At 57.9% G+C, this 27,705-nt stretch overlaps 3 protein-coding genes and 1 long non-coding RNA gene across 5 annotated transcripts in view; 1 reads left to right on the top strand and 3 right to left on the bottom strand.

Moving 5' to 3' along the window:
- Nucleotides 1–534: 534 nt before the first annotated feature.
- Nucleotides 535–6,076, bottom strand: SF3B4 (splicing factor 3b subunit 4). Its single transcript, XM_030473997.1, has 6 exons — nt 5,423–6,076; nt 4,803–4,931; nt 4,094–4,636; nt 3,415–3,609; nt 1,436–1,606; nt 535–1,041 (listed from the first exon to the last, which is right to left on the bottom strand). Exons 1-6 carry the CDS (start codon nt 5,454–5,456, stop codon nt 857–859), a joined length of 1,257 nt encoding a protein of 418 aa, XP_030329857.1. The 5' UTR covers nt 5,457–6,076; the 3' UTR covers nt 535–856.
- Nucleotides 6,077–6,145: 69 nt separating this feature from the next.
- Nucleotides 6,146–11,509, bottom strand: MTMR11 (myotubularin related protein 11). The gene is made up of 15 exons (XM_030473943.1): nt 11,388–11,509; nt 11,189–11,304; nt 10,522–10,597; nt 10,302–10,444; nt 9,930–10,186; nt 9,724–9,811; nt 9,550–9,638; nt 9,349–9,467; nt 9,210–9,273; nt 8,959–9,029; nt 8,709–8,884; nt 8,460–8,630; nt 7,746–7,928; nt 6,962–7,201; nt 6,146–6,367 (listed from the first exon to the last, which is right to left on the bottom strand). Exons 1-15 carry the CDS (start codon nt 11,422–11,424, stop codon nt 6,284–6,286), a joined length of 1,914 nt encoding a protein of 637 aa, XP_030329803.1. The 5' UTR covers nt 11,425–11,509; the 3' UTR covers nt 6,146–6,283.
- LOC115602713 lies at nt 10,518–13,307 on the top strand. Its single transcript, XR_003989693.1, has 2 exons — nt 10,518–10,757; nt 12,939–13,307. It is a non-coding gene; the product is annotated as an uncharacterized LOC115602713 (long non-coding RNA).
- Nucleotides 13,308–15,447: 2,140 nt separating this feature from the next.
- Nucleotides 15,448–27,705, bottom strand: part of OTUD7B (OTU deubiquitinase 7B) — a 28,843-nt gene continuing 16,585 nt past the window's right edge. For both annotated transcript variants that reach the window (XM_030473920.1, XM_030473922.1), the window contains exons 5-12: nt 23,195–23,296; nt 22,263–22,390; nt 21,477–21,589; nt 20,830–20,957; nt 20,064–20,213; nt 19,555–19,669; nt 18,464–18,548; nt 15,448–17,831 (exon numbers count right to left, since the gene is read on the bottom strand). In XM_030473920.1, the coding sequence (XP_030329780.1) occupies nt 16,524–17,831; nt 18,464–18,548; nt 19,555–19,669; nt 20,064–20,213; nt 20,830–20,957; nt 21,477–21,589; nt 22,263–22,390; nt 23,195–23,296 (2,129 nt within the window). In that variant the 3' untranslated portion in view covers nt 15,448–16,523. The remainder of the gene's footprint in view (nt 17,832–18,463; nt 18,549–19,554; nt 19,670–20,063; nt 20,214–20,829; nt 20,958–21,476; nt 21,590–22,262; nt 22,391–23,194; nt 23,297–27,705) is intronic.

Genomic DNA, 27,705 nt, shown 5'->3' with positions numbered 1-27,705 from the left:
ATCTTCCCAATTTCCTGACTGGAAACAACATCATCACTTCTTCCCAGCCTGTCTGGACCATGGGGATTCCCCTCCCCAACAGGGAGAACCAGGATTTAAGCTTGGAATGGCTTTAAGCTGGCAGAGATGAGCTCTCAGGCAGAAGCTCTTCCCTGTGAGGGTGGTGGCACACTGCAATGGGTTGAACAGAGAAGCTGCCCCATCCCTGGCAGTGTCCAAGGCCAGGATGGAGCAACCTGCTCCAGCGGAAGGTGTCCCTGCCCGCAGAGCTGGAGGAGCTTTAAGGTCAATTCCAATCCAAAGCACTGGGATTCGACAACAGAGCAGCTGAAGGCAGCGCACAGCTCTCCCCACTCACCTCAAGATCCTTCAGTGGCTCCTCATGGGCCAAAGGCAACGGGAAGCAGGAGCTTCCCTGCCCATTGCCCACCACCAGGCACTGGATTTCTCCGGATCTCACTTACAACGTGTGGCTGCTCCCGAGCCAGCAGCTCCGCAGTGCCCAGCTGACAGAGAGGCAGAACCTCCTCCTGCTCTCAGGAGAACCCCTGCTTCAGAGAATGCTTTATTGGCAACAGGGGGGCTCGCTGCTTTACATAGAAAAACCCCAAAACCCTCTTCGAAGCACCGTGAAGAATCTTCATGGATGGGAGAAGTGAGAAAGGAAGGAAAACGATCACTATAAAAACCCACGGGGAACAAGATGTGGAGAGTGAAAGGGAAAGGCAGGAGGTGGGAGCGGGGGGGACCCCCCTGCCCCTGCTGGGGGAGGGAATGTTAGCCTGGGGGGAAATGAAAGCTTGGGGACACACTGAGGAGGGTCCCCAGCAGGGAGGGGGCCTCGTCACAGCCGCGTTCAGGGCAGGGGCCCCCTCAAGGGTCCCCGTGGGGGCACCCCAGGGGGCCTCTGTGCAGGCCGGGGGGGCAGGGGGACCCTCTGGTAGCCGTATGGGGGTGGGCGAGGGGGCCCGTTGTAGCCGTGCGGAGGCATCAGGGGCGGGGGCCCACGCATGCCGTGGTGGGGCATGGGGCCTGGGTGACCTGTGGGGACAGAGCACAAGAGTTAAGCACCGTGGGGAGACATGGGACAACCGATCCCCCCCCAATCCCCACCCGGGGGTGCCCACGGTCGGGGCCAACAGTCCCCCTCTACCAACAGGTCCTGGAGGAAAGTCCTCCCCCGAGGACCCCACAGGCCTGAGGAGCCCTCCCTGCTGCTCTCCCCACCTGAGAGATGGGGAGACACCACCAGGGTGCAGAGCCCCACGCCAAGGAGAGCCCTAGGCCAGCCTGGCTCAGTGGGTCCTGCTCCAGGACACCTCCGGCATCACCTCCTTCCCACCCATCCACGTGGAGCTTGGAATGATGGGCACCAAGCACTGATCCCACCCGCAGCAAAGCACCCACCCCCCACCTCCTGCAGGCACCCACTTACCCATGGGCGACCCAAAATGAGGTCCTCGGGGTGGCATCCCCATGGGTGGGGGGCCAGGGTGCGGCATGCCAGGCGGGGGCCGCGGGGGGGGCTGCCCGCCGGAGCCCGGGGGTCCTGGGTGATGCTGGCCCATCCCTGGCGGCCCGTGGTGCACTTGCATGGGAGGGATTCCTGTGGGAATAACGAGTTAAGGGATGCCCACGGCAAGGGCAGGAGCTCAGAGCAGCTCCCAGCACCTAAAGGGGCTACGAGAAAGCTGGAGAGGGGCTTTGGGCAAGGGATGGAGGGATGGGATGAGCAGGAACGGCTTCCCACTGGAAGAGAGAAGAGTTAGAGGAGATCCTAGGAAGTTCCTCACCATGAGGGCGGTGGGACACTGGAAGGGGTTGAAGGGAGAAGCTGGGGCTGCCCCATCCCTGGCAGTGCTCAAGGCCAGGTTGGACACAGAGGCCTGGAGAGCAACCTGCTCTAGGGGAAGGTGTCCCTGCCTGTGGCAGGGGTTGGAGCTGGAGGAGCTTTAAGGTCTCTTCATCCCAAACCATTCCGTAAAAAAGGAGGTGAAAGAGGAGGAAGTGCAAAGCTCCCCCCCAGGAGGCAACAGGACCAGTAAATGCCACTTGGGTGTCATTGTGTGGTGACATCCAGCGTGGTGGGGCCCTGGGATGGGGCTCGCTGAGGAATCGCTTCCCTCAGGGATGTGGGGCAGGCTTGAAGCTCACTCTGCTCCGAGCAGGAACAACCCGGCTCCCTCCAAACCTACTTTTCCCCTATTCTTCCTCCTTTCTCCCTTTCAAACCCATCCAACCACAGCTTCTTCCGCTCTCCTCAGACGCTCCGGAGCTCGGTGCGGCTCCACAGGGCTGGGGTGTGGAAATGCTCCCCCAGGCTTCCCTCTGCCGGGTGTAATTGGCTCCTCTAAAGCCTGGAAATCCCTTTTGTAATCGGGACTGAGCAGCAGCCATCTGGTCCCTCACAGAGCCAGAGCCACCAGCACACAAAGCCCCCTAATCAGTGGGGGGGGAGAAGGGCTCGGCGCAGGGCTGGGTTCGGAGCGGGCAGGATTGAAGCAGCAAAACCCCAAATTAAACTGCAAATTCCATTTGCATCTAAAGCCAGAGCCTCCCCGTCCACACTGCTCATTCCCTGGGAATACAGGGCTAAAAATGGCAGGAAATCCATGAAACATTCTGTGCTCGTGTCTGGAATTAGCTCCTGCCTGGCGGAGCTGCACACTGCGAGAAGAAGGTTCCCACTTACTGGAATTCATTCACACCAGAGGAAAATGAGGAAGATTTGGAGCTTTGGCCAGGATGTTAACAAAGGTCTTGGGGTTTGGGGGCCAAGGATGTGGGATTTCGGGGGGTTTGGAGGAGCAGAACAGCACCCAAGACCTTCGAAGCCTGCACCAGACCCTGCCCTCCCGCATCCTGCTCCTCCACAGTGCAAGGAAACTCAAGGCTTGAGCCAGGCAGATGCTTCCCAGCAAGGCAGAACTTCCTAAATCACCCAAGAGCTTCCCAAATCCTGCTCCTGAGCTATTTTGTAGCACGGTTTAGAACATCCAGGAGAGGATTCCAGAAAGCAGGCACAGCACTGGAAAGGTGAAGCACTTGCTCCCATGCAACCTCTCCCTGTTCCTTCACCAGGCTGCAGGGAGAAACATCCTGGGCGAGGATGTGGAGTTGGGAGCCCCAAAAACGATCCCATTTTACACAAGGGGAACCTCAGGGAAGCAAAAGGAAGGGGGGATTTATCCCACCCCCAAGAACTGGGGACCGGGGGGGGTTCGGATGGAGAAGAGAAGGCTCAGGGGGGACCTTATCACTCTCTACAACTGCCTGACAGGAGGATGGAGCCAGCAGGGGGCTGGTCTCTGCTCCCAAGGGATGGGACAAGAGGAAATGGCCTCAAGCTGCCCCGGGGGGGGGTTAGGTTGGATACTGGGAAGAGTTTATCCACTAAAGGGTGCTCAGGCTTACCTGGATGGTGCATCCCGCCCGGAGGGAAGGGGTGCGGGTGAGGTGGGTGCCCCGCGGTGGGTGCAGCCCCGGACGGGGGCCCGGGGGCACCGGCGCCGGGTGGCATGGGAGGAGGTGGCATGGCAGGAGGCATCCCGGGAGGCATCGCTCCGGGGGGAGGCACCGGAGGCGGGAATGATCCAGGGGGCGGGAGACCTGGGAAGAGAAAGAGCGGGAATGTGGTGAAGCGGGAAAAGCAAACCAAGAAGCGGTGATAACTGTTCAACCAGGAGCTCCACACAAGGCAGCAACAGCCCAGTACAGAGCTGGGGCTGCTCAGCCTAGAGACCCCAGAGCAGCTCCAGGGTCTGAAGGGGGCTACAAGGATGTTGGGGAGGGACCTTCATCAGGGACTGGAGCGATGGGACAAGGGGTGATTGGTTCAAACTGAAACAGGGGAAGTTCAGGCTGGAGATAAGGAAGAAGTTCTTCCCTGTGAGGGTGGTGGGACACTGGGATGGGGTGAATGGAGGTTTGGCTGCCCCATCCCTGGCAGTGTTCAAGGCCTCGTTGGATGAGGCTTGGAGCAACCTGCTCCAGTGGAAGGTGTCCCTGCCCATGGCAGGGGCTTGGAGCTGGATCAGCTTTAAGCTCCTTTCCAACCCAACCCATCCTATGGCTGCTGCAGCCATTTACCCACCTGGAGGGGTGACACCGGGCCCCAGGGTGGTGACAACAGGGGTGGGGACGGAGGGAGGAGGAGGAGCATCAGCAAAGAGCTGATGGGGCCGGTCTGCCTGCGAGAGCGGGTTCTGCGCTGCCAGCAGGCGCTCGGCGGCCGAGCCGTGCCGCTCGCCCTTGGAATCCTTCTTGAAGGCGTAGGACACGGTGATGGGCCTGTTGCAGAGGTACTGTCCATTCATGGCCTCGATGGCGGCATCGGAGGCATCGAAGCTGGCGAAGTTGATGAAGGCATAACCCTTGGAGTTGCCCGTGTCGGGGTCTCGCATGATCTTGGGTGTCTGCAGGATGACCCCGAAGGCGCTGAAGGTGTCGTAGAGCAGCTTCTCATCGATCTCAGGGTCCAGGTTGCCGATGAAGATGTTGGCCCCCACGTCCAGGTTTTTGTTGTGGGCTGAGGCTTTGTTCACCCGGATGGGCTTCCCGTACAGCTTGATCATGTTCATGATCTTAATGGCGTAATCCGCGTCCTCCTCGCTCAGGAATTCCACGAAGCCATAGCCTGCAATGAGCCCCCCCAGGGCAGAGCTGGAGGAGAGCCTCCAAACCTGCTTGAGTGAGGAGCCCCAAACCCCCCTTCAGGCAGGAAATCCCCCCCCCCCCGGGGCTCTTTACCCCCCTCCCACCATAACCTCCTCCCCTCCCACAGGGCTTTAGGGGTGTCTCACCTTGGTGCTGGCCCGTCACCCGGTCTTTGGGCATGTGGGTGTTGACCACGGGTCCTGCCTGGAGGAAGAGCTCCCAGAGCAGCGGCTCGCTCACCTTCTCGTCCAGCCCCCCCACGTACACCGTGGCGTCTGCAAGGGGGGGAAAGCGAACCCCGGTGAGCACCTGAGGGGGGCTGGCGCTGAGAGCCCCGGGTCAAAGGCAGGGACCCCCCTCACAGCCCAACCGGCTGCCCCACAGGCCAGGGCGGCCGCTGTGCCCCCCACCGCTCCCTGAGGAAACCCGCACCCCTCCACCCCTGCGGGCACGTACCCCACTGCCCCGCCTTGTGCCAGGCCGGGCCCCCCAGCTGGCTCCCCATGTCCACAGGGGCGCAGCGGCCCCCAGAGACCCCATTCCCGGCCCCCTCGGCCCCTCACAGACCCCCATTCCCGGCCCCTATAGCCCCCCCCGCCCCTCACAGACCCCCATTCCCGGCCCCCCCCGGCCCTTCACAGACCCCCATTCCCGGCCCCCATAGCCCCCCCCCGGCCCCTCACAGACCCCCATTCCCGGCCCCCATAGCCCCTCCCGGCCCCTCACAGACCCTCATTCCCGGCCCCCGTTCCCGCCCCGCGCTCACCCTGGTTCCGCTCCGAAATCGGCCCCGCCGCCATCTTGCCCCCCCTCACCCGCTCCCGCTCCTCGCGGCGCCGCCGCCACGCACCGCGACGTCACCGCTGGCGCGGGCCCCGCCCCTCCCCTTCCGCTCCCCGCCGGCAGGGGCGGCGGCGGCCGCCATGTTGGCGTGTCGCGATAGCGCCTGTCGGGATATGGCCCTCCCGGGGCAGGGGCCTCAGCGCCGGAGGGAGCTCGCTGCCAGCGGGGCCGGTGCCAGGGGAGCCCGGTGCTGAGCGGCCCCGGTCCCCAGGGGATCCCAGGGCTGGGGATCCCAGTGCCAAAGGATCCCAGTACCAGGAGATCCCATTGCTGCAGGATCCCAGTGCCAGAGATCCCAGTGCTGGGGGGATCCCAGTGTTGAGGGATCCTGGTGCCGAGAGATCCCAGTGCCAAGAAATCTGAGCGCCAGGAGATCCCAGTGCTGGGAGGATCCCAATGCTGAGGGATCCCAGTGTTGGGGGATCCCAGTGCCAAGAGATCCCAGTGTTGGGGGGTGCCAATCCCCAGGGAATCCCAGTGCCAAGGGATCCCAATACCAGGGGATCCCATTGCTGCAGGGTCCCAGTGCCAGGGGATCCCAGTGACGAGGGATCCCAGTGCTGAGGGATCCCAATAGCGGGGTCCCCTCCCTGTGCCCCCTCGCAGCCCCCCTCGGAGCGCTCTGACGGGCCCGAGCAGCCACAGCTCCGCGGAGGTAGCAGGAATTTAATGGGAAACAAGGATCCAGCATGTGCAGCGGGATCCCTTCCCGGATCCTCCCCATCCCGGGGTCCTCCCCGTGGCGGGGGCCCATTCCCGGGGTCCCATCCCGGGTCCCGTGTCCTCAGGGTGAGAGGGCGCTGAGCCGGTCCTGCAGCAGCAGCAGCTCCTCGGCCAGCCCGGCCGGAGACGGGGCGAAGCGCCCGCGCTGCGGGAGACAGCGGGGCCATGGGGAGTGTGGGGCGGGTGTGGGGTGGGATGGGTGGATGTGGGGTTGGGATGGAGGGACAGGGGATGGGATGGATGGGTAGTAGGTTGGATGGGTGGACATGGGGTGGGATGGGTGGACGTGGTTTTGGGGTGGATGGGCGTGTGGTTGGATGGATGGATGGGATGGGATGGATGGATGGATGGATGGATGGATGGATGGATGGATGGATGGACATGAGGTCGGGAGGGACGAACATTGGGTTGGATGGATGGACACTACATTCATTGGGCGGACAGGGCATTGGATGGGTGGACATGGGATTGGGTGGATGGACATGGGACTGGATGGATGGAGATGGGGCTGGATGGCTGGACGTGGGGCTAGATGGCTGGACGTGGGGTTGGATAGATGGATGTGGGGGTGGATGGATGGACGTGGCACTGGATGGATGGACGTGGGGCTGGATGGATGGATGGATGGATGGATGGATGGATGGATGGATGTGGGGATGGATGGATGGATGGATGGATGGATGGATGGATGGATGGAGGCGGGGCTGGGCCGTGCCTCGGTCCCCCCCCCGCGCGGTACCTGAGCCTCGGGCAGCCCCCGCAGGTAGCAGCGTGCCCAGAGCCGCACGGCGGGTCCCGCGGCGCAGGGCAGCAGCAGCCCCGGGGGGGGCCGCCCGCCCCCCGGCTCCGGGCTCAGTGCCCAGCGGGAATGGCGCGGGGGGGGGCGGCCGCTCCTCCAGGGCAGGGGTTGGGGCGACAGCGTCCCCTTGGTCAGCACAAACACGTTCCCGGCCCCCGGGCCCGGCCAGGCGCTGGCAGGCTGGGAACAGAGCCGGGAATGGAGATCAGGGGGGAAAAGGGGGGGGACAAGCCAGAGGGAAGGGGGAATGGGGGGGGGGGGAACCTGTAACCAGGGATGAGGCAACTTTGGGGGGGCACATGGCACCAGGAAGGGGTTCAAGGCCAGGGCCAGGTTGGATGGGGCATGGAGCAACCTGGTCTAGTGGAAGGATGGATGAACATTGGGTTGGATGAATGGGGTCCTGGTGGGTGGACATAGGGTTGGATGGATGGATATGGGGTTGGATGGCTGGACATGGTTTTGGGATGGATAGACATGGAATTGGATGGATGGACATGGAATTGGATGGATGGACATGGGATGGAATGGATAGATACAGGGTTGGATGGCAGGGGGTTGGAACTGGATGAGCTTTAAGGTCCCTCCAACCCATTCCAGGATCCCAGGATTCCATGATTCCATGCAGAGCACCCCACATCAACCTGGAGAGCGGGATGGGGGGTGTCTCATGCAGCACAACCCTCCCCCTGGTGCAGCCCCCCCAGAGCCAAGCCCCACTCACGCTGGGCTGGGGCTCTGCAGTGCCGGGGGGTCCCGTGGGACCAGCAGCTCCCGCCGGGTTCCTGAAGCGCTCCCGTTGCTGCCGGCTGTAGCGCAGGCCCCATTCCCAGACCTCCGGCAGCGCCGCGGCGCTGGGCTCCCGCCACCCGCTCACCGGCCGGTAGCTCTGGCTGCGGGACCGGTGCTGCGGGAGCAGGGGGGGAAACGGGAGCTTGAGGTGGGAGCAGTCCCCAAGGGGGGATGCAGTGGGGAAACTGAGGCACGGGATGCGGCTGAGTGGGATCCATCTCCCAAACCCATCCCTGAACCCGGCCAAGTGGGATGGGGATGATCCATCTCCAAACCAAATCCATCCCTGAACCCAGCCAAGTGGGATGGGGAGGATCCATCTCCAAACCAAATCCATCCCTGAACCCGGCCAAGTGGGATGGGGATGATCCATCTCCAAATCAAATCCATCCCTGAACCCGGCCAAGCGGGATGGGGATGATCCATCTCCAAACCAAATCCATCCCTGAACCCAGCCAAGTGGGATGGGGAGGATCCATCTCTGAACCAAACCCATCCCTAAACCTGGCCAAGCGGGATGGGGAGGATCCATCTCCAAACCCAAACCAATCCCTGAGCCCAGCCAAGCAGGACGGGGAGGATCCATCTCCAAACCCATCCCTGCACCCTGTTGCTGGGGCCATGGTGGGGTGTCCCCCCCCCTCACCAGGCTGCCGTGGCCCCGCTGCCGCTGGCAGCTGAAGAGGAAGGTGCTGAAGTAGGGGGTGAAGCTGCTGTCGTGGAGGGCCAGGAGATAGGCCTCGGTGAAGCCGAACGCCGCCGGGAATTGCCGCACCAGCTGCCACGTGCAGTCCAGGAACAGCAGGAAAACAGGAGCCTGGGAATGGGGGGACGCACGTTGGTCAACCCCTCCTCGGTGACAGGGATGGGTGGTGGGATGCGGGGGGGGTCTCACCTCCTCCCAGGGGCTGTCACAACGGAGAAGCCCCAGCCGGTGGGGGAAGGGGTGTCCGGCTGCCACCCATTCCCGCTGGAGCAGGCTCTGGAAGCCAGGAAGGGTGCGGGAATGGGGGTCCCCCAGGAGCTGCACCAGCGAGGCCAGCAGGCAGTTCAGGTCCCGGTCCGACGGCTCTGGGGAGGGGGTGAGGTGAGGAGGGGGGTCCCCACCGGTGTCCCCCCGATGCTGGGGCTCCCCATGGCGCTACCTTGCAGGAGGACAGAGCAGCGTCTCCCCGCCAGCAGCGACGCCACCTCCACGGCTTTCCTCAAGCAGCTCCTTAGGGATGGAAAGGGGGGGATCAGGGCACCCCAAAACGGGTCTCTATGGGCACTGTGATGCCCTCATCACCCCACAGCCACTAGTTTGGGGGGGGGACACGACACCATCCACCGTGGGGAAGGGGTGGTTTGAGCTGAAAAAAAGCTGAAGCCCCCCCCATTGCCACCACTCACTCACTGGACATGGTCGAGCCACCGCGTCCCCTCCAGCGCCGAGAGCCACTTCTCATCCGCCGCGGCGCCTGGAGCGGGATGGGGGGGTCAGGACCCCCATGGTCGGGGTGGGGGGATCCCCGCCGTGTCCCCCCCGTGCTCACCGGGCAGGCACAGCGCCCGCAGCTTGAGGTGTGCGAGCTGGATGTCGGCCGGGCTGGGCAGCTCTGCGGTGTGCACCAGCACGCAGGGCCCGCGGCTCCCCAGCAGTGCCTCCAGGCACCTGCAGTGGGGCACAGGGACCCCCAAGTGGGGACGGGTTGGGGAGAGCATCCCCAGGCCCCCCCCCACCCGTCGGGACTCACCTCACGTCCTCGCTGCCCGGCTCTGACCCCGCGTGGAAGCTGGCGGCTCTGAGCAGGTCGCTGCCGCCCGGGTGGTGCCAGCAGAGGCGCTGTGGGTCAAATGGGGTGACCCCCCCCATTATCACCTCCCAATCCCCTTCGCAACACCCCCCAGCGCCCTCCCGGCGCACTCACGGGCACCCGGCGCTCCTCGAAGTGGGCGAAGAGCCGCTTGAGGTCGTGGTCCAGGAGCCCACTGGGCACCCACAGGTACCGGGGGAGGCTGCGGGGGACCCCCCCATCCCGTTTTGAGTGGCGGATGGAGGGTGGATACTCGCGTCCCCCCGTCCCCCCTTGGTTTGGGGGTCACGGTGTGTGTGTGTCTTCCCCCCAACACGTACCTTGGGGCCATGTCGAAGCGCTCATTGACGGCGCTCACCCTCCAGCCCGCAGCACCCAGGCGCTTCAGCTCCTTCTCCCAGTCCCGCAGGCTCTCGAAGAGCAGCGTGGCAGAGGAGCCGTCCTCATCCTCCTCATCCCCCTCCTCCTCCTCATCTTCATCCTCCTCCTCCTCCTCCGGCCGGGCTCCATCACATCCCTCACCAGCATCCCCCAACCACGCAGCTGCCTCCCGCGCCTGGGCGATGGCATTGGCGACCTGCAAAGAGCAGGAATGGGGTTGAGCCCCCCAAAACCTCTCCCCCAAAGGCTGTGGAGCACCCCAGGAACCTCTCCATCCCCCCCTCATAAACACCAGCTCCCACCCTGCTCACCCGGAACGCCTGCGGAGCCAACCCGTTCTCATGGAAGTAGAAGCGGAGGAGGCGGAAATCCCGGCAGAAAACGGCCAGTTCCTCCGGGATGAACTTGAGGGTGGAGGAGGCCGTCAGCACCTTGGGCTTGGTGAAGCTGCTGGCTGCGGGGGGGGTGAGACGGGGCGGGCGTCAGTGCGCGCTGAGACCTGCCCAACTCATCGCACGGGGCCGCCGTTACCTGCCACCAGCTTGCGGATGCAGGGAAGCGCCACCTCGTGCTCGCTGTGGAGGAAGGGACGGGAAGAGCCGGGGGCCTGCGAGAGAGCGGGAAGAGCTGGAAGCTCCCCCCTGGGAAGGGCAAAGGGGCCGGACCCGAGCCCCCGCCGCCCTGTACCGGCTGGTGCTGGGCCCTCGTCCCCCCACCGCGTCCCGCAGCAAGGAGTTCCCCGCGTGAACGCAGTGGTTCTGCAGCCGGTGAGGATGGATGGAGTTGGGATGTAGCTGGGGTGCCACTGGCATGGGGTTGTAGATGCAGCTGGGATGGGGTCAGCATGGGAGTCAGGATGGGGTAGGGAAGACGTGGGATGGGGGACCGGGAAGGGGCTGGGTTGGGGATGAAGCGCAATGGAGGTCGGGGGTCCCCCGGACCGGGGCGGGGCGCGGGCGGCAAGGCGGGGTCCCGTTCCTTGTCCCGTTCCCGAAGCCGTTCCCGTTCCCTGTCCCGTTCCTTGTCCCGTTCCCGTGGCCGTTCCCGTTCCCTGTCCCGTTCCCGTTCCCTGTCCCCTTCCTTGTCCCGTTCCCGTGGCCGTTCCCGTTCCCTGTCCCCTTCCTTGTCCCGTTCCCGTGGCCGTTCCTGTTCCTTGTCCTGTTCCCTGTCCCGTTCCTGTTCCCGTTCCCGGCCGCACCTGCGCGGGCAGGAACGCGACGCGGCGGTTGGTGCAAAGCAGCGTCCCGGGGACGGAGCCGTCGCTGCCGCCGCAGCGCTGCCGCGCGCCCGCCGCCTCCTCCAGCACCAGCTCCCCTGCGGGGACGGGCCGCTGGGTGCGGGGGAGCCCTGGGGAGCCCCGGACCCCCCGCACCCCCCGGTACCGGCACCGGCCCTACCTGGGAGGCCGGGGAACACCGGGCGGCGGCCGCTCATGGCGCAGGGACTTTGTCCGGGCGGGCCCGGAGCGGCGGCGGCGGCAGCGGAACAACCCCCGGGCCCCGAGCGCTGCTGCACTCCCCGCGCCGCCCGCCCCGGCCCTGGCTGCGGCTCCGGTCCCGGCATCCCGCCCCTCCCGCCCGGCTCCCGGCGGGGCGGAGCGGCGGCGGCAGGAGGGCAGCGCTGCCCGCACCCTGCTTGGACCCAGCCCGCTCCCTGCCCGCACCCAGCCCGCTCCCTGCTTGGACCCGGCCCGCTCCCGGTCCGCACCCCGAAAGGGTGGGGTTGGAGGGGGACCCATAGCGCGGGCACCCCGCAAGGGATGGATGGTGCGGGATGGGGTACGCACAGCACCCAGCACCCTGTAGGGGATGGACAGGGTGGGGTGCATACAGCTTCCAGCACCCCATAAGAGATGAATGGTGCAGGAGGGGGATGGATAGTGCAGGTTGGGGTGCATACAACAGCTCCAGGCCCCCCATAAGGGATGGATGCTGTGGGATGGGTACACCACAAGTGATAGATGGGGCCCAGCGCAGCCCCGGCCGCCGCTCGGGGTCACCCCGCGCCGTGCGGGGCAGGGCTGCACCCGCAGCCCCGCGGCCTCCCCTCGGCTCCGGCTCTGCCGGGGCGGGACGCGCCGCTCCGTGACTCACCGCCCAGGAACGGCTTCTCCTCCCAGCCCGGAAACAACAGCGGCCACCGGCGCCGCGCCAGGGCCCAGCGGCCTCGCTCCCGGCGGCCCCGACCTGCCCGAGGCCCTGCAGCCACCCCCCAGTGCCACGGAACCCCCAAAGCGCCCCCCAAACCCTCCGGGCTCAGCTCCTGCCGCACGACGCGGGGTAAACCTTGGCTTGAAGCAGGAAACCCATCGCCCGCCGGAGCACACGCGGGTTTGGGTGTACTTAACCCCAGGTTGTTTGGGGCACCCCAGTTTTCCTCCCGCAGGAAGCAGGAGCATCGCGGAGGAGCGTGGCCGGGTCTTTGGATCCGGCACTGGGAGGATGGGAGGAATTGAGCGCAGGGATTGGAGCCAGGGCTGCTCTCCAACGGCAGCGCTAGCTCGGGGTCACCCCAGGACACCCCGGGGGCAGGCACCGGCACAGACGTGGCACTGGGCGGAAAGGAAAACGCTGGGAGCTGGGATAGAGAATTCCAATGCAAAGAGCCTGTGGGAAAGCACTCGGGGCTCCCCCAGCCCCCAAAGGGTTCCCATTGCCTTGGGATCCGTGTTTCCAAGCAGCCCCCAAACGCAGCCCTGAGGCTGGAGCTGGTGCTAAGCATCATTCCAGTCATTTTTCCTCTTTTGGAAGCATTTAAAGCTTCAGCATCCAGCAAAGGGGCTGGATTTCCTTGGGAATCAAACCAGCTGAAGCCTCCCTTTCAACTGCAGCCAGGAAAAGGTTCTTCCCAAATCACAAATGATGATGAGGGGAGGTTGGGGGGGGTCCTTATTTAAATGAAAGCCTGAGTTTGGTACCTAACGAGACAGAATCTTCCCTCATCCCCAGGGAGGAGGATGCTGCACTCCACAGTGGAGAAGAAACCCCACTGATGTGATAGGGGGGATGAAGAGCAGCCCCAGGGCAGGGGGTTGGAACCCTCCCTGAGCCTGTTGGGGCTGAATTCCCAGGATGAAGGGAAGGAAAGAGGCACGGCCGCTGCTCAGGGCTTCATTAGTCGAACGTGGTTTATTGTCAGTGAGTCTATGGTAGCACAAAGGAAGGACGCAGTGTCCAGCCGGCCCGCGCCGCGCCGGCCGCTGCTCCCAAGGAGGAACAAGACAAGAAATCACCAACCGAGTGTTTAATTGAACATGAAACCAAACCAAATGCGATAAAATGAAGTCTTTTTGGTGAATAAAACAATTGCAGAATTAATTCAGGTCACTTTGCGTAGGGTTAGTGGGAACCAAAGCATCCCCTCAGCCTTCCCCTGGGTGGGATCAGTGAAGGTAAATGCTCCTTCAACCAACTACGATGCTCTTCAATGGGTTTTTCCAACACCCAGGGCCTGATGGCATCAAGGTTCCTTCCAACCACACCATTAAGTGCACTTAAGATCATGTCACAGCCTCTCCCATGGGAGAAAACCCCTCATTGGGGCAGGTTTGGTGCCTTTCCTCCAGGAAAGGTGCTTTGGACCATGAGTTGCTCCCTCCCCAATGAATCCCACACTGGTGCCACCAAAAACACCCAGTCCCACGCTTGGAATCATGGAATGGTTTGGGTTGGAAGGGACCTTGAAGCTCCTCCAGTTCCAACCCAGGACACCTTCCACTAGAGCAGGCTGCTCCAAGCCCCGTCCAACCTGGGCCTTGGGATGGGGCTGAAACCACCACACGGGTGTTCCTGAATCCATGGGGAATATCTTCTGTCAATAAATAGAATTTGTATTTAATAATCCCTTAAAAAAAGAAGCAATACAAAGAAAGAGAAAGAAAAAAAATCCGAGTTTCACCAGAAAGGAAACAAAAATGACCTGAAAAAATCCTTTGTGGTTCTGAAGGTGCTGCCGGTTCAGCGCGACCCAACCGGGGTTTGGGGCTCTTGGGAACAGCCAAAACTCTGCCCCCCAGAGGAAAACCCTCTGCAAAGGTTTGTCCCTGGCACCTGAACTTCACTTGGGTCGTTTTCTGCCCCATTTGGGTCTTTAAAAAGCCCCGAATTGCAATAACTTCCATAAAACCCAGCTGGTCCCACGGCATGGGGACACGTTTGCCTCCGTATCCCAGCCTCAGACCTCCATACAGTCAAACCTCATTAATAGGAACACAGAGCACCCGGCCCAACTTGATTTACCCCCCAAAAAACCCCCCTCAGGAGGAGGAAGAGTGACAGCAGCTCTGGTAACAAGGGATTGGAGATGGTTTTCCCCTAGGATGGATTCCTGCTGCCAGGGATTCCCTGGGTTTTCCTCCTTTTAAGACAATATTCTGCACAACTCTCCCAACGACGAGTTAAAGCAAAGCTCCCCTAAACCTGCACTGTTTTAAGAGCAGCACTTTGTTACCATCAGAGGCCAGGAGCATCACAAGCCCCTTTTCCAGGGAGCGGGTCCAAAAATCCCCACCACATAACCTCCAGCATCCATCAGGATGGGGTTTACCAAGGAAAAAGAGGAATTCCACCCCAAAACAACATGAATCTCTGGCAGAAATGGGTCTAGAAATCAAGCGACCCTCCCCTATATAGTGAGATTTTGGGTTTTCAATGCCTCAAGCTTAGTATTTGGGGTGAAGCAAGAGATTGCTGCTTAACCGGTGCTCCACATCCTCATCCCTGTGATGGAATACATCGGAATTCCTGCAGTTTGTGGGAATAACCTGGCATCTGGCACTGAGCCCTCAGTATTTAATACCTATTCCTTCTGCATCACGCTGGGCAAGGCTTATTGACACTTGGGGATTGAATAAACCCAAAAGGAATTGCTTAAATCAGAGCTCAACCCTCACCAGGATAGCTCCGACCTGTGGACAAGCAGCTCCCATGGCTTGATCCAATCCATCAGGACCACATTCCCGCATCCTCCTCTAGAAAAGGCCTTCATTGGGTTCTTTATACACATTAAACTGGTAAAACGTGTAGGTTAGAGCCAAGCTTTGGGGTATTTGGGAGAATAAGGCTTTGGGTGATTCCCCAGTGCTAAGTACACTTTCGCCTCCTCTGCCTGGCTCTCTAAGCCCTTATCACCAGGCTGGGCAGTGGGTTAGGAGGGATTTGCATAGTTTGCTGCCTTCGGACAAAACCACCCCAAAAACAGAAAGGAGGGAATGTTATAAAGCTTTGAGCAGTTTCGGTCAGGGTTTACTCCGAGGGGGAAAACACTGAGCCAGGATGGGGGGGGGGGAGTTGCAGTTCCAAACCTAACCCCAAAGATGTGTGCAAACATCGCAGTGCTCAAGTGAAACCCACCCTGCGAGACGGGAGCGGGGCTGGGATGGGGGGAGAAAGGGGATGGAGGGGACCACATGGAGCGTGTGAGTGAGTTAAAGGTTTGCTTTGACTTCAGGGTTCACTCTTTTTAGCCCTATTATCAAAAATATCCTTTAATATTCCTCAGCCTAAGGTCAGTTATCGTGGCTCAGCAAAATGGAGCCGAGTTAATTCGATTCAGCAGAACAGAGGTAGTACAGAAGTAGCTCAAGTAGAAAGAGTTATCGCAGGGGTTTGTGTCCATGGACACTTGTGGATTTACCTCCCGGTGCTCCGGGATGCTCCTTGTCCTCTCCCACTTCCCCACACCGATGGTTATTGCTGGCTGGAGACACTGACCTTGGTTCTTGTCTCACTCCTAAGCTGGGGCGGCCGTACCGCGGACACAACGGCTTTGCACAGTACTTCTGCAGGGAAAAGAAACTCAAAACCACTCGAGCACTGTGAGCACCCCCTCTGTCCCCCTCCCACCCCAAGAAAGAGTTGAAAAAGAACCTTTTAAACCCAAAGTTGAGCCCGTTGGAAGGGCAGAGCCCTGAGCCCGCTCTAAGGGATGCTCAGAGACATCCGATGGGGCCGGGCTCGGGTGAGTTCAACTGAAGAACCAAACCCAACAATGTCCGATTCCAACCACGTTTTGCTCAGTACCAGCAAAAAGAAACACAAACGGAAAATGGCTGGAATTCAAATGTCACAATTCCAAGGTTTGTGACGTTCAAAGTGGAATTCTGGGGGTGTTTCTGCTGGGTTCTGGGCAGTGAGTGACATCTGAGGCCGGCGGAAGGACCCGGTGGGCCGCTGCTCCCTGTGCTCCCAAAGCTTTGGTCTGGTTTATTGAAGGATCCCCCCCAACTTCCACCCTGTGTTCCCTTCCCAAACGCCAGGAGAAGCCTCTGGAAAAGCTTCCTCCTCCTCCTCCTTGCAGGGTGTCCGGGAGGGGAGGCTGGTTTTCCTCACCCCCTCTCCCTCCTGCATCACTTCCATCACACCAGCCAAATGCCATTTCTCATCCCAACCAACCAAATCCCTGCTCCCTCCTTCCACAGAGAGGGAGAGGAGCAGGGGGTGTGTGTGTGTGTTAAAAAACATAATATATATATATATATATTATTGCATTCCCCATCTTTTATGGGTCCCAAGATCAGCGCCGGGGCAGAGCGCTCAGAACCTGTGCACCAGAGCCTCCCGCTCCTTGCGTTTCAGCTCCTCTTTGTAACAGCAGGAGCAGAAATTCCCAGTTTCTGGATGTCCATAAAAACTGCAGTTCGGCTGCTTGCATTTGGTCTGCTGCACGTTATAAAGGACTCTGCTTTTAGCTCTGTCTGCCGGGGTTCCTCTCTGCGAGCTGTCCTGCTCCAGGTATTCCCGGTAGCCGTTGCTGTGCGGGGGGAGGCAGGCTGAGCCGTTGCACTCCGGTGGGTAGGTGGGATGGATGTCCATGTCCGTGGGGGAGAACCTCCTGAGGTGGGAAGGGCTGGTTTGGTAGGGATTTGGCCGGGCCTGGGGGCAGTGCCTGGGTAAGGTGGCGTAGGGAGGGAGGTTGGTGCAGGACCCCCCCGCTACCTGCTGCCTGCTGTCTTGGTAGCTGGGGGGATGCGACCCTTCCATGCTGTTGACCATGGAAGGTCTGGGAAAGGTGAAAACTCCCGAATAACCAGAGGGAAAAGCTGCTATTTTAGCACCTATGGCCACCTCCGGGGTCTGGATGGTGTATGCAGGGGGAGGCTGGGGGTAAGCAGGGTTGAGCATCGCTTCCTCACCCTTATGGGTGTTCACCTCCGGCTCCAGCTTCTTGGCAGGGGCAGCGCTGCCCAGCGCCTTCTTCTCTGCCTCCTTTTGCTTCTGCTCGGCCATAAAGCGTTCCTCAGCATCCAGAAGGTACCTCTGGATCATCTCCTCCTGGTACTGGTGCCGGTTGCTGGTCTTGAGGTGGCCGGCAAAGATGAACTTGCGCTCTCCCTGCATGGCAGCCCGCAGGATGCTCAGGCTCAGCCTCACGTCGTTGCTGTACTTGTAGGGATCCGATGGCTTTTCCGGGACTGCTTTGCCTGGGCAGGTTTTCTCCACAGGAGCTGACAAGTCTCCTTGGGAAGATTCCTCTTTGCTGCCTTTCCTTGCCTTCAAGGAACCTTTCTTCTTCTTCTCCAAGGTATCTCCCTGCCCGTTGCTCACACCTCCCTTGATAGTTTTGCTGTGCATCAAGCCACCCATGTTCTTTTTTAGCTTGCTCCCCAAAGTCTTCCCAAAGCTGCCCAGCTTATTGGCAACCGAGTCTGCCCGTTTTTTATCCTTTTCCTTATCCTTTTCCCGGTCTTTCTTTGGTTTCTCTTTGTCCTTGTAAGCTCTGCTGCCCCCGTTGCTGGCTGAGCTGCTGCAGACCGACTCCTTGTCTGACTCTCCCGACTCAGCAGCCGATCGAGCATCGTCACCGGCGGAGGCCGTGGGGGATTCCGGCTGTGCCAAAGGTGCCTGGGGAGGAAGAAGACACATATTAAGGTCTATCAGGCTTCTCAGATGAGGCTTTTCAAGCTGAAGGTGGAACAGAGAAGTGGGTGCTCGCCTCCGGATGCTCAAACACACTCAAGGTGACATGTTCCCAGCAGCCGTCTGTGACCGTTGTGACTCACTAAAGGTTTTGGGGGACAAAGCTAGAGAAGAAGAGGTGCTACTGGTGAGGAGGAGCCAACACACCCCGCCCTGGTCACCGTGTGGGCATGGCTGGCATCCCCCTGGGGTCACAGCATCTTCTGCTGCTCCACATCAATGGAGCATTGGTGCATTGATGAAGACATGTTTCTAAGCAAAGGATCCAAGAGCACGTGGCCAGTTGAGGAGGCCACGACCAAACCATCACCATTGGAGCTACAGAGATGCCACCTCGACCACTGCAGACAGACCAAAGCAGCTCTTATTTGAGTTGGGGAGTTTTCTCTTTTCAAACAGGGGGAGGCAACAACACTGCCTCACGCTGTCAAGGGCTGTTGGGCACAGACAGGCTCACGTGAAGGAGAACAGGCCAGATGACAACCCCACCTCTGCCACCCTGCGGAAAGGAGCTTTAAATAATTCAAGAGGAAAGAGAATCCTCTTTGTCTCTTTACCTGCGTGTCACAAGGCAACGTGATCCATTTAACATTCATGTAGCTGTGCAGCAAGTGCAGCTTTGCCTCCAGGGATAACGTCACGCTGAAATCGAAACCAAGGGTGGGTTAGAGGCAAGTTTAACAACTGAGGTTCCCTTCTCCACGTTTAGTTATTTGTCTTCGCACATTTTAATGCAGCAGGAGACAAAAGGTGACTTTTTTGTAGCCTTCCAAACCTTTCCATTAAATCCCAAATGAAGAAATAGGATTCCTGAATGGCAGAACCAAGCTTGCTACAAAAGAAGCTGAACTCCACAAATAAACTTCCTTTCCATGAGACAAATAACATGTCACAGATTTAAATAGAGCTGGTTTCCAAATGATCCTCCTCTCCACAAAAACCACTTCAGGAAAAGCTCCAGGGGCCCAGGCTCAGGGATATCTGCTGTTATTGTCCAGTGGGGACAGAGGAATGGAAAAATACCCTTTGGTTTTGGTGTCAATACAATGGCTGATGGGTGAAGCTCAAGGATTTGGAGCAATCAGCTCCTTAGCTTGTGGGAATGAAGCTCAGGAGACAGCACAACCCTACCCAAAGTGTACTGAAATCATGGAATCATGGAATCCACCAGGGTGGAAAAGAGCTTTAAGCTCATCCAGTCCAACTGTTCCCCAACAGTAACCCACGGCACCAAGGGCCATGTCTACACGGTGACTCCACCGTTCCCTGGGCAGCCTGTTCCAATGCCTGAGCACCCTTTAGGTGGATAAACTCTTCCCAATATCCAACCTAAACCTCCCCTGGGGCAGCTTGAGGCTGTTTCCTCTTGTCCCATCCCTTGTTTCTTGGGAGCAGAGACCAGCCCCCTGCTGGCTCCATCCTCCTGTCAGGCAGTTGTAGAGAGCGATAAGCTTCCCCCTGAGCCTTCTCTTCTCCAGACTAAATCCCTGCAATTCCCTCAGGAAATCAGGGAATCAAATGAGAATGAAGTTAAAGATGAAGCTGCTCCAACCCCACCGAAGAGGGGTTCAACTTCTATCCAGACACATGATGGGGACAGAGCAACAACCCCTCCAGCTGTATCCACTCCAGTTTGGGGATCACCAACCTGGCCAGCTTGACATTGTCACTGTCGTCCTTCCCCCACTGCCACTCCTTCCCGGGATCCACGGCAAAGTGCACAGGGAGCAGCTTGTGCTCGGAGTCTGTCAGGGGGATCACGGCTGCACAAGGGACAAGAGCCTGCTTTAATGCCCAAAATGACAAACCTTTCACATTGGCACCCACCGTTGATGGCAACCGGCGCACAGCAAGACACACAGCGACTGCCCGTGCTTGAGATCACAGAATCCTCATGGAATCACAGACTGGTTTGGGTTGGAAAAGACCTCTAAAGGCCAACTAGTCCAAGCCCACTGCAATGAGGTGGGACACCTTCCACTAGAGCAGGTTGCTCCAAGCCCCTGTGTCCAACCTGGCCTTGAACACTGCCAGGGATGGGGCAGCCACAGGTTCTCTGGGCACCCTGTGCCAGCACCTCACCAGTACCTCACCAGTACCAGTCCTCCCTCCCAGGGCTGCCCTTAATGATAGATTAATATAAACCTTACCACCCACCTTGATCCTTTGTGGTTTCCTTCTGCTCCATGGATACCAGGGCAGAAAAATGGGCTTGGTCATAAGCCAGTACCAACGGAGAACGATGGCATTTGTTGGCTGGGACTTCCAGGGGAAGATAGATCCCTCCAAAGGGAATAGGGGCAAATGCTGGCAAGAAATCAGGGTTAGTTTTCACAAGAGGTTAAAGAGTTCAGAGCTGTTTATCCTGCAACTGCTCCGGAACAAACTGTGCTTCATTCAAGGTTTCACCTGCAATTATCTGTCCACTCTAGAGCCACCAAAAAGCCCCAAACCACAACCCAAAATAGACACTGATTTCACATCAGGAGGAACACAGCTGCAAAACGAACCTGGATTTTTCTATAAAAAGCCCTTTTTCACTCCTCCACAAAACAACTTCAATTGTGCACCCAGAATGATGGCAACTGATTCAGCTTTTCAGACAGGAAATTAAGCCTGCTAGTGGCAAATCCAACAAGCAGGAAACTTCCCAGCTCTACACACACGTGTGGGGGCCAAAGAGGTAGGAAAATACCCAACCCATCATGCAGATGTTCTCAGGAACAGGAAAAGAGCAGCCGGTGATGCTGAGCTGGGTCTCATGCTCTCTGGGGGTATCTCTGCTCTCTGCTTCAAGATGAGCTTCACTGAGCAAGAAGACCCCATGGAAACAGTTCATGAGCCCATGAAAACCTGCCCTAAAGAGGAACTGTGCAGCCTGAGCATGGTCATAAAGACCTTCAAGAGAGAGTGGAGTTCTCACCTTCTCCTCCTGAATCCCGCAGCATCGTGTCTGCCACCACCACGATGGGTCTCTTCAACACGTGGGCAAGGACGAAGACATGGAACTCCTCTAGGCTCTCATACACCGGCTCCTCTGAGCTTTCCACACTTTGGGAAAGGAGAAATTCACTGTCTGGTTTGATCTCAGCTCTTAAGTTGACATTTTAGATGCAGATTCACCCCCCAAAAAGTCTTATTCCAAGACAAGGGTTTGTACCCAGGGAATACCACGCTGCTGCTTGGGAGCCTCTTAACTAAAGCTGGTGTTTGCTTGGGATGGCTGAGGCGACAAAGTGCCCTTGAAATACAGAGTGGGCACTGCACAAGTTCTCAGCTTCTCTTTATGACTCTCGTTTAGTATCCATCATGATGGAACAGGAGAAAAAGCTTCATTTGCTGCTCCATGCATGTGTTACCCCACCATAAGGAGCATTAGAATCGCTTCCTGCGATGCTTTCGGGACCTCTTGCTTTCTCCTGACCCTCCATCCTTCTCCTCAAACCCCCAAAGCAGCAATTCCCAGCCTTGTCCCCTCGAGCAGCCCTTGAGGATCCACCCGAGCTGTGAGCTCAGGGGGGGTATTCCCTGTGCTTTAGCTCCCGAGGTGGTGGTTTCCCACTCACGTACCCTCCGCAGCCGCTCCCGTTGGTGCCATAGTGCACACGGGGCTCGCTGGATGCCAGCTTGATCAGCTCATTCCACTCCTTCTGCCACTCCTCTTCAGTGTAAACCAGGCCAGACTGGAAAAGAGCACATCAGCCCCAAGTCACCACAGGAAACACTGCCCAGCCTCTGCAGCAGAGCGTTAGACACACAGACACAGCTTCTCCCCGTGGATTTAGGCAAAAGGAATCACTATATTATGCAGGAAACATGCACAGTTCTGCATGTGGGTTCTCAAGCCAGCCCAGGGAGAGAATCTGGCTGAAAGTCTGCCTCTTTGTGAGGTGGAAGTAAACACTGCAACCCACAGAATGAGAAGAAACCTTTGCTTTTACACTAAATCCTTCCAGTCTTAGAGATGACATCATCTATTGACAATAGACAGTGGGACAGATCATAGAATCCCAGACTGCTTTCAGTTGGAAGGGACCTTAAAGCTCATGCAGTTCCAACCCCTGCCACGGGCAGGGACACCTTCCACTAGAGCAGGTTGCTCCAAGCCCCTGTGTCCAACCTGGCCTTGAACACTGCCAGGGATGGGGCAGCCACAGCTTCTCCCTTCAACCCATTCCAGTGTCCCACCATGCTCACAGGGAAGAACTTGAAGGATTCGCCTCATCGTGGAACAACCAGGGAGTTGCTCAACATTACCACGACTTTGTGATGACAGGAAGCACCTCCCAGCCCCATGGGATATTTTATCAAGACCTTTCCCTCTGCAAAGAGGATGGGGTTTGGTTTAGGTCCTACCTCCTTATTCTGCTGTGTTTGCTGCCAACGCCACCTCCGCTTCAGGGCTTCCCTTTCCACGCCTTTATCCATCAAGGTGTAAAGGGATTTGCGAAGCATGAGATCTCTATCGTGGAAACCCCACATTCCTGCATTGAGGGAAGAAGAGCAGAGGATGAGCAGCAGCTGGAATTGCTCCATCGATCTGCTGAGGTGCTGCAACCCGCCATGAACCAGGGGAACTGGGAAACAGAGGCTGGGAAATGCAAGTTCCTCAATCTAAATACCCCAATTCCTGCTTCAAAGCCTGTGTTTCCCACCTGCACCGGGTCTTCCTGCAGCTGGAGCTGCTGCCACCTCAGCTTTCAACTCAAAGGCATCTCACAGACACAGCAACCTCTTGTTCCCCAAATCACACGCTCCTTTACATCGAGGTCTGACGGGAAAAGGAGACCAGAGCGTGTGAAACTGTGGTTTCGCCGTGTCTGGAATCCCAACACAAAAGGAAATGGGAAACCCTCCTGATTTAGGAGTCTGGAAGCCTCAGGCCATTTGCTACGGTCACACGTGCCAAGATGAAGCTGGGGGAGATGAACCTGGGCTCTTGAACACACAAGAGGAGGGAAGGGGTGGCTCCGTCACTGCACATTCCCTTCAGGAACCCAGGGAAACTTGCCAAACAGACAAGGAGAAGTACTTTGGAAGCCCACAAGCCATCAGCAGCCTGTTTCCTTCAAGCCATTCCCCTCCCACAGAGCCTGAGCATCACAACCGCTCACACACCTCCAGCTGCCACGGCCAGGATGAGCGGCAGCATCCCGCTTTCCTGCGGGAATGGCTGGAAAATGCTGGGTCCTGCTCCTAAAGGATGGGTCCTCCCCAGTCTCAGCCAGAGAAGGGAGGTGTGTATGAGCAGGTCTGAAGTGAAGCAGTGCTGTAAAAGCCAAGCTTACCCAGGGAGGCGGCGTGGAGCAGGCAGTTCCCGTCCCCGGTGGTGGCCAAGGGAAGCAGCCTTTGGCAACTGGGATCCACGTTCGCCCACCAGTTCAGACGACCTGTGGAAGCATTGAAGAGCATGACAACGGGGCCCTGTCACCCCCAAAAGCCACCAGCAAGGATGAAACCTGCTTAGTTTGCAGGGGGACCACATGAAGGGATGAGCAGTTCCATACCCATCCTGGGGCTGGAGGAAGGAGGGAGGCAAGGTGGTAGTGAAGGATCAAACAGAGGAGATGGGAGTTGCAACACTTCATGGGGATGCAGGGGAACGGCCAGGCTGAACTGAAGGTCACGCAAATTAGAATTAACTACAAACAGGAGCCAACCCAGCGAGGATTTTCACCCAAACCAGTGTTCTCTCATTTATCCCTCTTATTTCAAAGCCATCGGGCTGCCAACGCCTCCAAGTGCCTCTCAAAACAGTCCTCAACAACTTATCCACTTAACAACTGCTTCTCTTTTCTTCTCCTTCTAACCAAACCCCTAATGAAGGCCACCTCATTGTCCCCTGCTCCTGGGGTAGGTACAACACTCCAGGCCTTTTGCTGATCCCAGCAGCTTTACCAATGCAAATGCAAACTGACAGTGCTTGAAGCCGTTTAAATCTAACAGCTCTTTGGCAATATAAAGGCACTTGTAGTCATTCAAGCCAAGAGCATCTAAAAATAGAAGCAGGGAAGAAAATTAGCATCGGCGCTGGAGTCAAATACAGTGTGGCTGGAGGTTAAACATTCATCAAGGAAATGAAGTTGGGCTGAATTAGGACTTTGAACTCCCAACCCAGCCTTGTCTCGCTCTGCTGTGCCCTCAAACCCAGGCTCTGCCTCCTTTGGCTGTGACTTTATCCTGTAGCAGATCCCATGCAACAGGCAGGTTATTTTGGCTTGGGAGAAGCAATTCGGGTTTCCAACAAGTCGCATTTCAATGGCTTTTGGAGAAAACCAGCCCTTTCCCAGCATTTCCACCTGCAGCCCTGCGTCTAGCTCCAGGGCAACAGCGCAAGACGGACGTGGAGCTGTTGGAGCGGGGCCAGAGGAGGCCCCGGAGCTGCTGCGAGGGCTGGAGCAGCTCTGCTCTGGAGCCAGGCTGAGAGAGCTGGGCTGGGGCAGCCTGGAGAAGAGAAGGCTCCTGAAGGGGAGACCTTAGAGCAGCTCCAGTGCCTAAAGGGGCTCCAGGAAACCTGGAGAGGGGCTTTGGACAAGGGATGGAGGGACAGGACAAGGGGAATGGCTTTAACCTGCCAGAGGGGAGATTGAGATGAGATGATTAGCTTTAAGGTCCCTTCCAACCCAACCCATTCCATGATTCTATAATTCCTAATGAACCTCTCCCTGCTCCCAAGCCCAGGATTGCTTGAAGTTCTTTGCACCACCTCAGCAACAGCAGCTGCAGAAGAACTAAATAGAGAAAACTTCTTTCAAACTCCCCTAAGCACAGGAGGACACCAAGCAGCAAAGCTCACCGCAGCACCAGGCGGCTCCGTGCCGGTCCCAGCATTGGGAAAGGAACCCGTCGGGGTTGCAGAGTGTTTGGTGCTGCCTCAGGACAATAGCTCTGCTCGGAAAAGCCGCCTATTTCTCACTCACCAGAGCTCCTGGCACAGCCAAGGCACAAGCTTGTGCCAAGTGGCACAAGGCCAGAGGAGCAACGTGAGCAGCAAAACAGCGTCGCACAAAAGCCAAGCCAAGGGAACGCTGCAGCCAGCAGTGCTCGGCTGCTCTGCTTTAACCCATCTCATGGTGCTCCTGGAGAATTCCCTGCTGTTCCCCATGTCAGGGGCATTGCCAGTCCTGGCTGGGGCAGTGGAGGTTGTGCAACCTCCCAGTGAGCTGAGCTGAGCTCAATGATGTGGAGGGGACACACCTTGGGGAGGCATTTGCTATTTGCAGTGTGGTCACGTTGCGCAGGTCCCCAGCACGGCAGAGCCGCTGGTGCAGATCTCCACTTACACAGGAGGAGCCATCTCACATTCCCCAAACCCTCCTCTGAATGTTCTGCTCCTGTCAAGGCCGTGGAAAGGCCAAGAGGTCCCCTACAAGTATTTAAATCAACATTACTTCTCTGCATGTGGTTATTCGGAGCAAGCCCTGGAAGCTTGATGAGGAAGGGAACTGGTTTGAGGAGCACAAAGGATGTTCCTGTGATCAAGCAGTGAGGTCAGTGAATGGAAGTGTTCACACACCGTGTAGACGAGGCCCTCAGTGCCATGGGTTAGTGGTGGCCTTGGCAGTGCTGGGCAATGGCTGGACTTGATGATCTTAAAGCTCTTTTCCACCCTGGTTGATCCTGTGACTCTTTGGGGCCCAGTTCTGCTGCAGTTCATGTGTTTGTCCCTGCACAGGTCAGACACCGGCACACAAAGGTGTGTGTTTGGTAAAACACTGTCCTTTCTTCTAATGGGAACCTTGAAATAGGTCATGGCCATGGGAAGGAATAGAGATGCTGCTCCCCCCCACCCAAAGACAAGGCCTGACTCATCAGAACCCAAATGGCTTCCCTAAGGCTACCAGGGAATCCAGCACCGTAAGTGCATGACGAAGGCAGCATTCCCAGGGATAACCTGACCCTGTGCTCCCCATGCTGACGTGACAGATCCAACACCAACACCCACCAGGACCCCTGGGCAGTGGCCCTGCTGGGGTTCCTCCCCCCATCTGAATCACTGGATGAGGCAGAGGAGCAGGATGACCACCTAGAAGTGGGCTAAAGAAGAGACTGGAAGAGGAAAGCAGCTAGAAAAGGTGGCATCTGTGCTGAAGTGAGCTTGTTTCATGTACCTAAAATGAGATGATTCACCTATTACCAATTTATGAAAGAGAGAGAGGTTGGCTCTAATCTCTAATCGTGAGCCCATCTCTGATGAAGACAACACAAACATTTCTGTGTCAGGATCTGGCAGTGACAAGAGCTCGATCACTCCATCAGTAGCTGCTTTCTTCCCTGCTTAGGAAGGATGGGAATCAAAAGCTTCCAACCAACCTTGCTGCTGCTCTGCCTGCCCAATCGATGCAACCCACGGCCATGCTCATCTTGCCCAGAGCTTGGTCATCCTCCTCCTGGCAGCCAGGACTCAGCCTCCTGGTCTTGCTGCTGAGGATGACGGCAGAGGGGCTGAAGTCATCACAGCAGTGGTCCAACAGAGCCCAGCACCCAGCTTCTGAGAAGGTTTGGCCTGCTTGTCCAAGCAAGGTGGACCCAGACTTGTCTCTCCTGCTTCAGGGAACCAGTCCAGCCAATGACTTATAGGTGAAGCTATTTGGATGCCAGGTAGGTAAGACAAGAGGGGTACGTGTACACACGTGCCTCTGCTCATGCACGGCCTGAAAAGCTTCTCAAAGCCCGGGTGATACATTCCCAACGCACCCATGGCTTTGACCGCCCGCTCCGAGACGCGGCACATGTCCAGCCCAGGAACGAGGAACCCGCTGGCTGCTGCTCCCATGCCATTCCCACAGGGAAGCTGATCTCTAACTCAGCAGTTTTTAACAGTCTACCTACAGATGGTTATTAAACATGATGAAGTGTGAAGCTGGTTTCTTGCCAATGCACGGAGGACTTCTGAAGGTGGGCTTGGCGTCAGAGCCCTGACCCTGGGGTGAAAGCCTGAGCTCAGAGCCAAGGCAAAGGCATGAAACCATTCCTCAACTTACAACCAGGAATCTTGCTCTGGCAAAATTCTATCTCAGGCTGGAAGGAAGGAAGGAAGGAATTCTTTCTGCTGAGGGTGGTGAGGCACTGACAAAAGCTGCCGGGAGAGGCGGTGGATGCCCCAACCCTGAAAGCGCTCAAAGTCAGGATGGATGGGGTTTGGAGCAACCGGGTCTAGGAGATGTTGGAGTAGGGGATTGGACTGTTTCTCCCAATAGCCTCAGGCAAGGTACTGCTCCTTCAAGTGTGCAACAAGAAAAACCACGCTGCAGCTTCAAAATATAGGGCAGGGCTTAATCCATTCAGTTTTCTGACAAAGAACGCCAAGGCCACGGTTTCAGCTCCACCAAGACCTTTTCATCCAACTCAGCCTGTTCAAAGCTTTCCAAGAGGGTGTCATTACAATTTACAGCCACTTTACTCTGCCACAGTGGTGTAAAGGGATCTCTGGAGAGAAGAAGATGATCTCAACATTTATTAGTCTATAAAATACTTGTTTAATCCCCTAAGGACAGCATGTACTACATGAATAACGGGAGTCACTGTAGATCGCAGCGCCACACTCAAACCCCTGCTTTGAATGAAGATGGGAAGAGTTTCTATATGTAGGATAACCCTTTAATCAAGCTAAACACTCATTTACAACAAACTTCAGCAACCTGTTCTAGTGGAAGGTGGCCCTGCCCATGGCAGGGGGAACTGGATGAGCTAAAAGTCCCTTCACACCCAAACCAGTCTGTGATTCTATACGATACGATTCTCTAACGCAGAGAGACTTTAATCTGAAGCCTCCCCAGCACGTGGATGAAAAAGCCTG

Source organism: Strigops habroptila, chromosome 22 (genome assembly GCF_004027225.2).
Source record: "Strigops habroptila isolate Jane chromosome 22, bStrHab1.2.pri, whole genome shotgun sequence".
Lineage (NCBI taxonomy): Eukaryota > Metazoa > Chordata > Aves > Psittaciformes > Psittacidae > Strigops > Strigops habroptila.
The sequence above is the reverse complement of the archived record's forward strand: the minus strand, read 5'-3'. Positions and strand labels throughout refer to the sequence as shown.

Excerpts from the sequence above, each read along its gene's own strand:
- SF3B4 (XM_030473997.1), bottom strand. The coding sequence starts at position 5,456 with ATGGCGGCGGGGCCGATTTCGGAGCGGAACCAGG. Across the intron at positions 4,637-4,802 it reads GGTGACGGGCCAGCACCAAG|GCTATGGCTTCGTGGAATTC; the intron begins GTGAGACACCCC and ends GGCTCATTGCAG. Across the intron at positions 1,607-3,414 it reads GGGCGGGATGCACCATCCAG|GAATCCCTCCCATGCAAGTG; the intron begins GTAAGCCTGAGC and ends TTATTCCCACAG.
- MTMR11 (XM_030473943.1), bottom strand. The coding sequence starts at position 11,424 with ATGAGCGGCCGCCGCCCGGTGTTCCCCGGCCTCCCAG. Across the intron at positions 9,030-9,209 it reads CGGTGGCTCGACCATGTCCA|GAGCTGCTTGAGGAAAGCCG; the intron begins GTGAGTGAGTGG and ends TCCATCCCTAAG. Across the intron at positions 8,631-8,708 it reads GTGACAGCCCCTGGGAGGAG|GCTCCTGTTTTCCTGCTGTT; the intron begins GTGAGACCCCCC and ends CCCCATTCCCAG.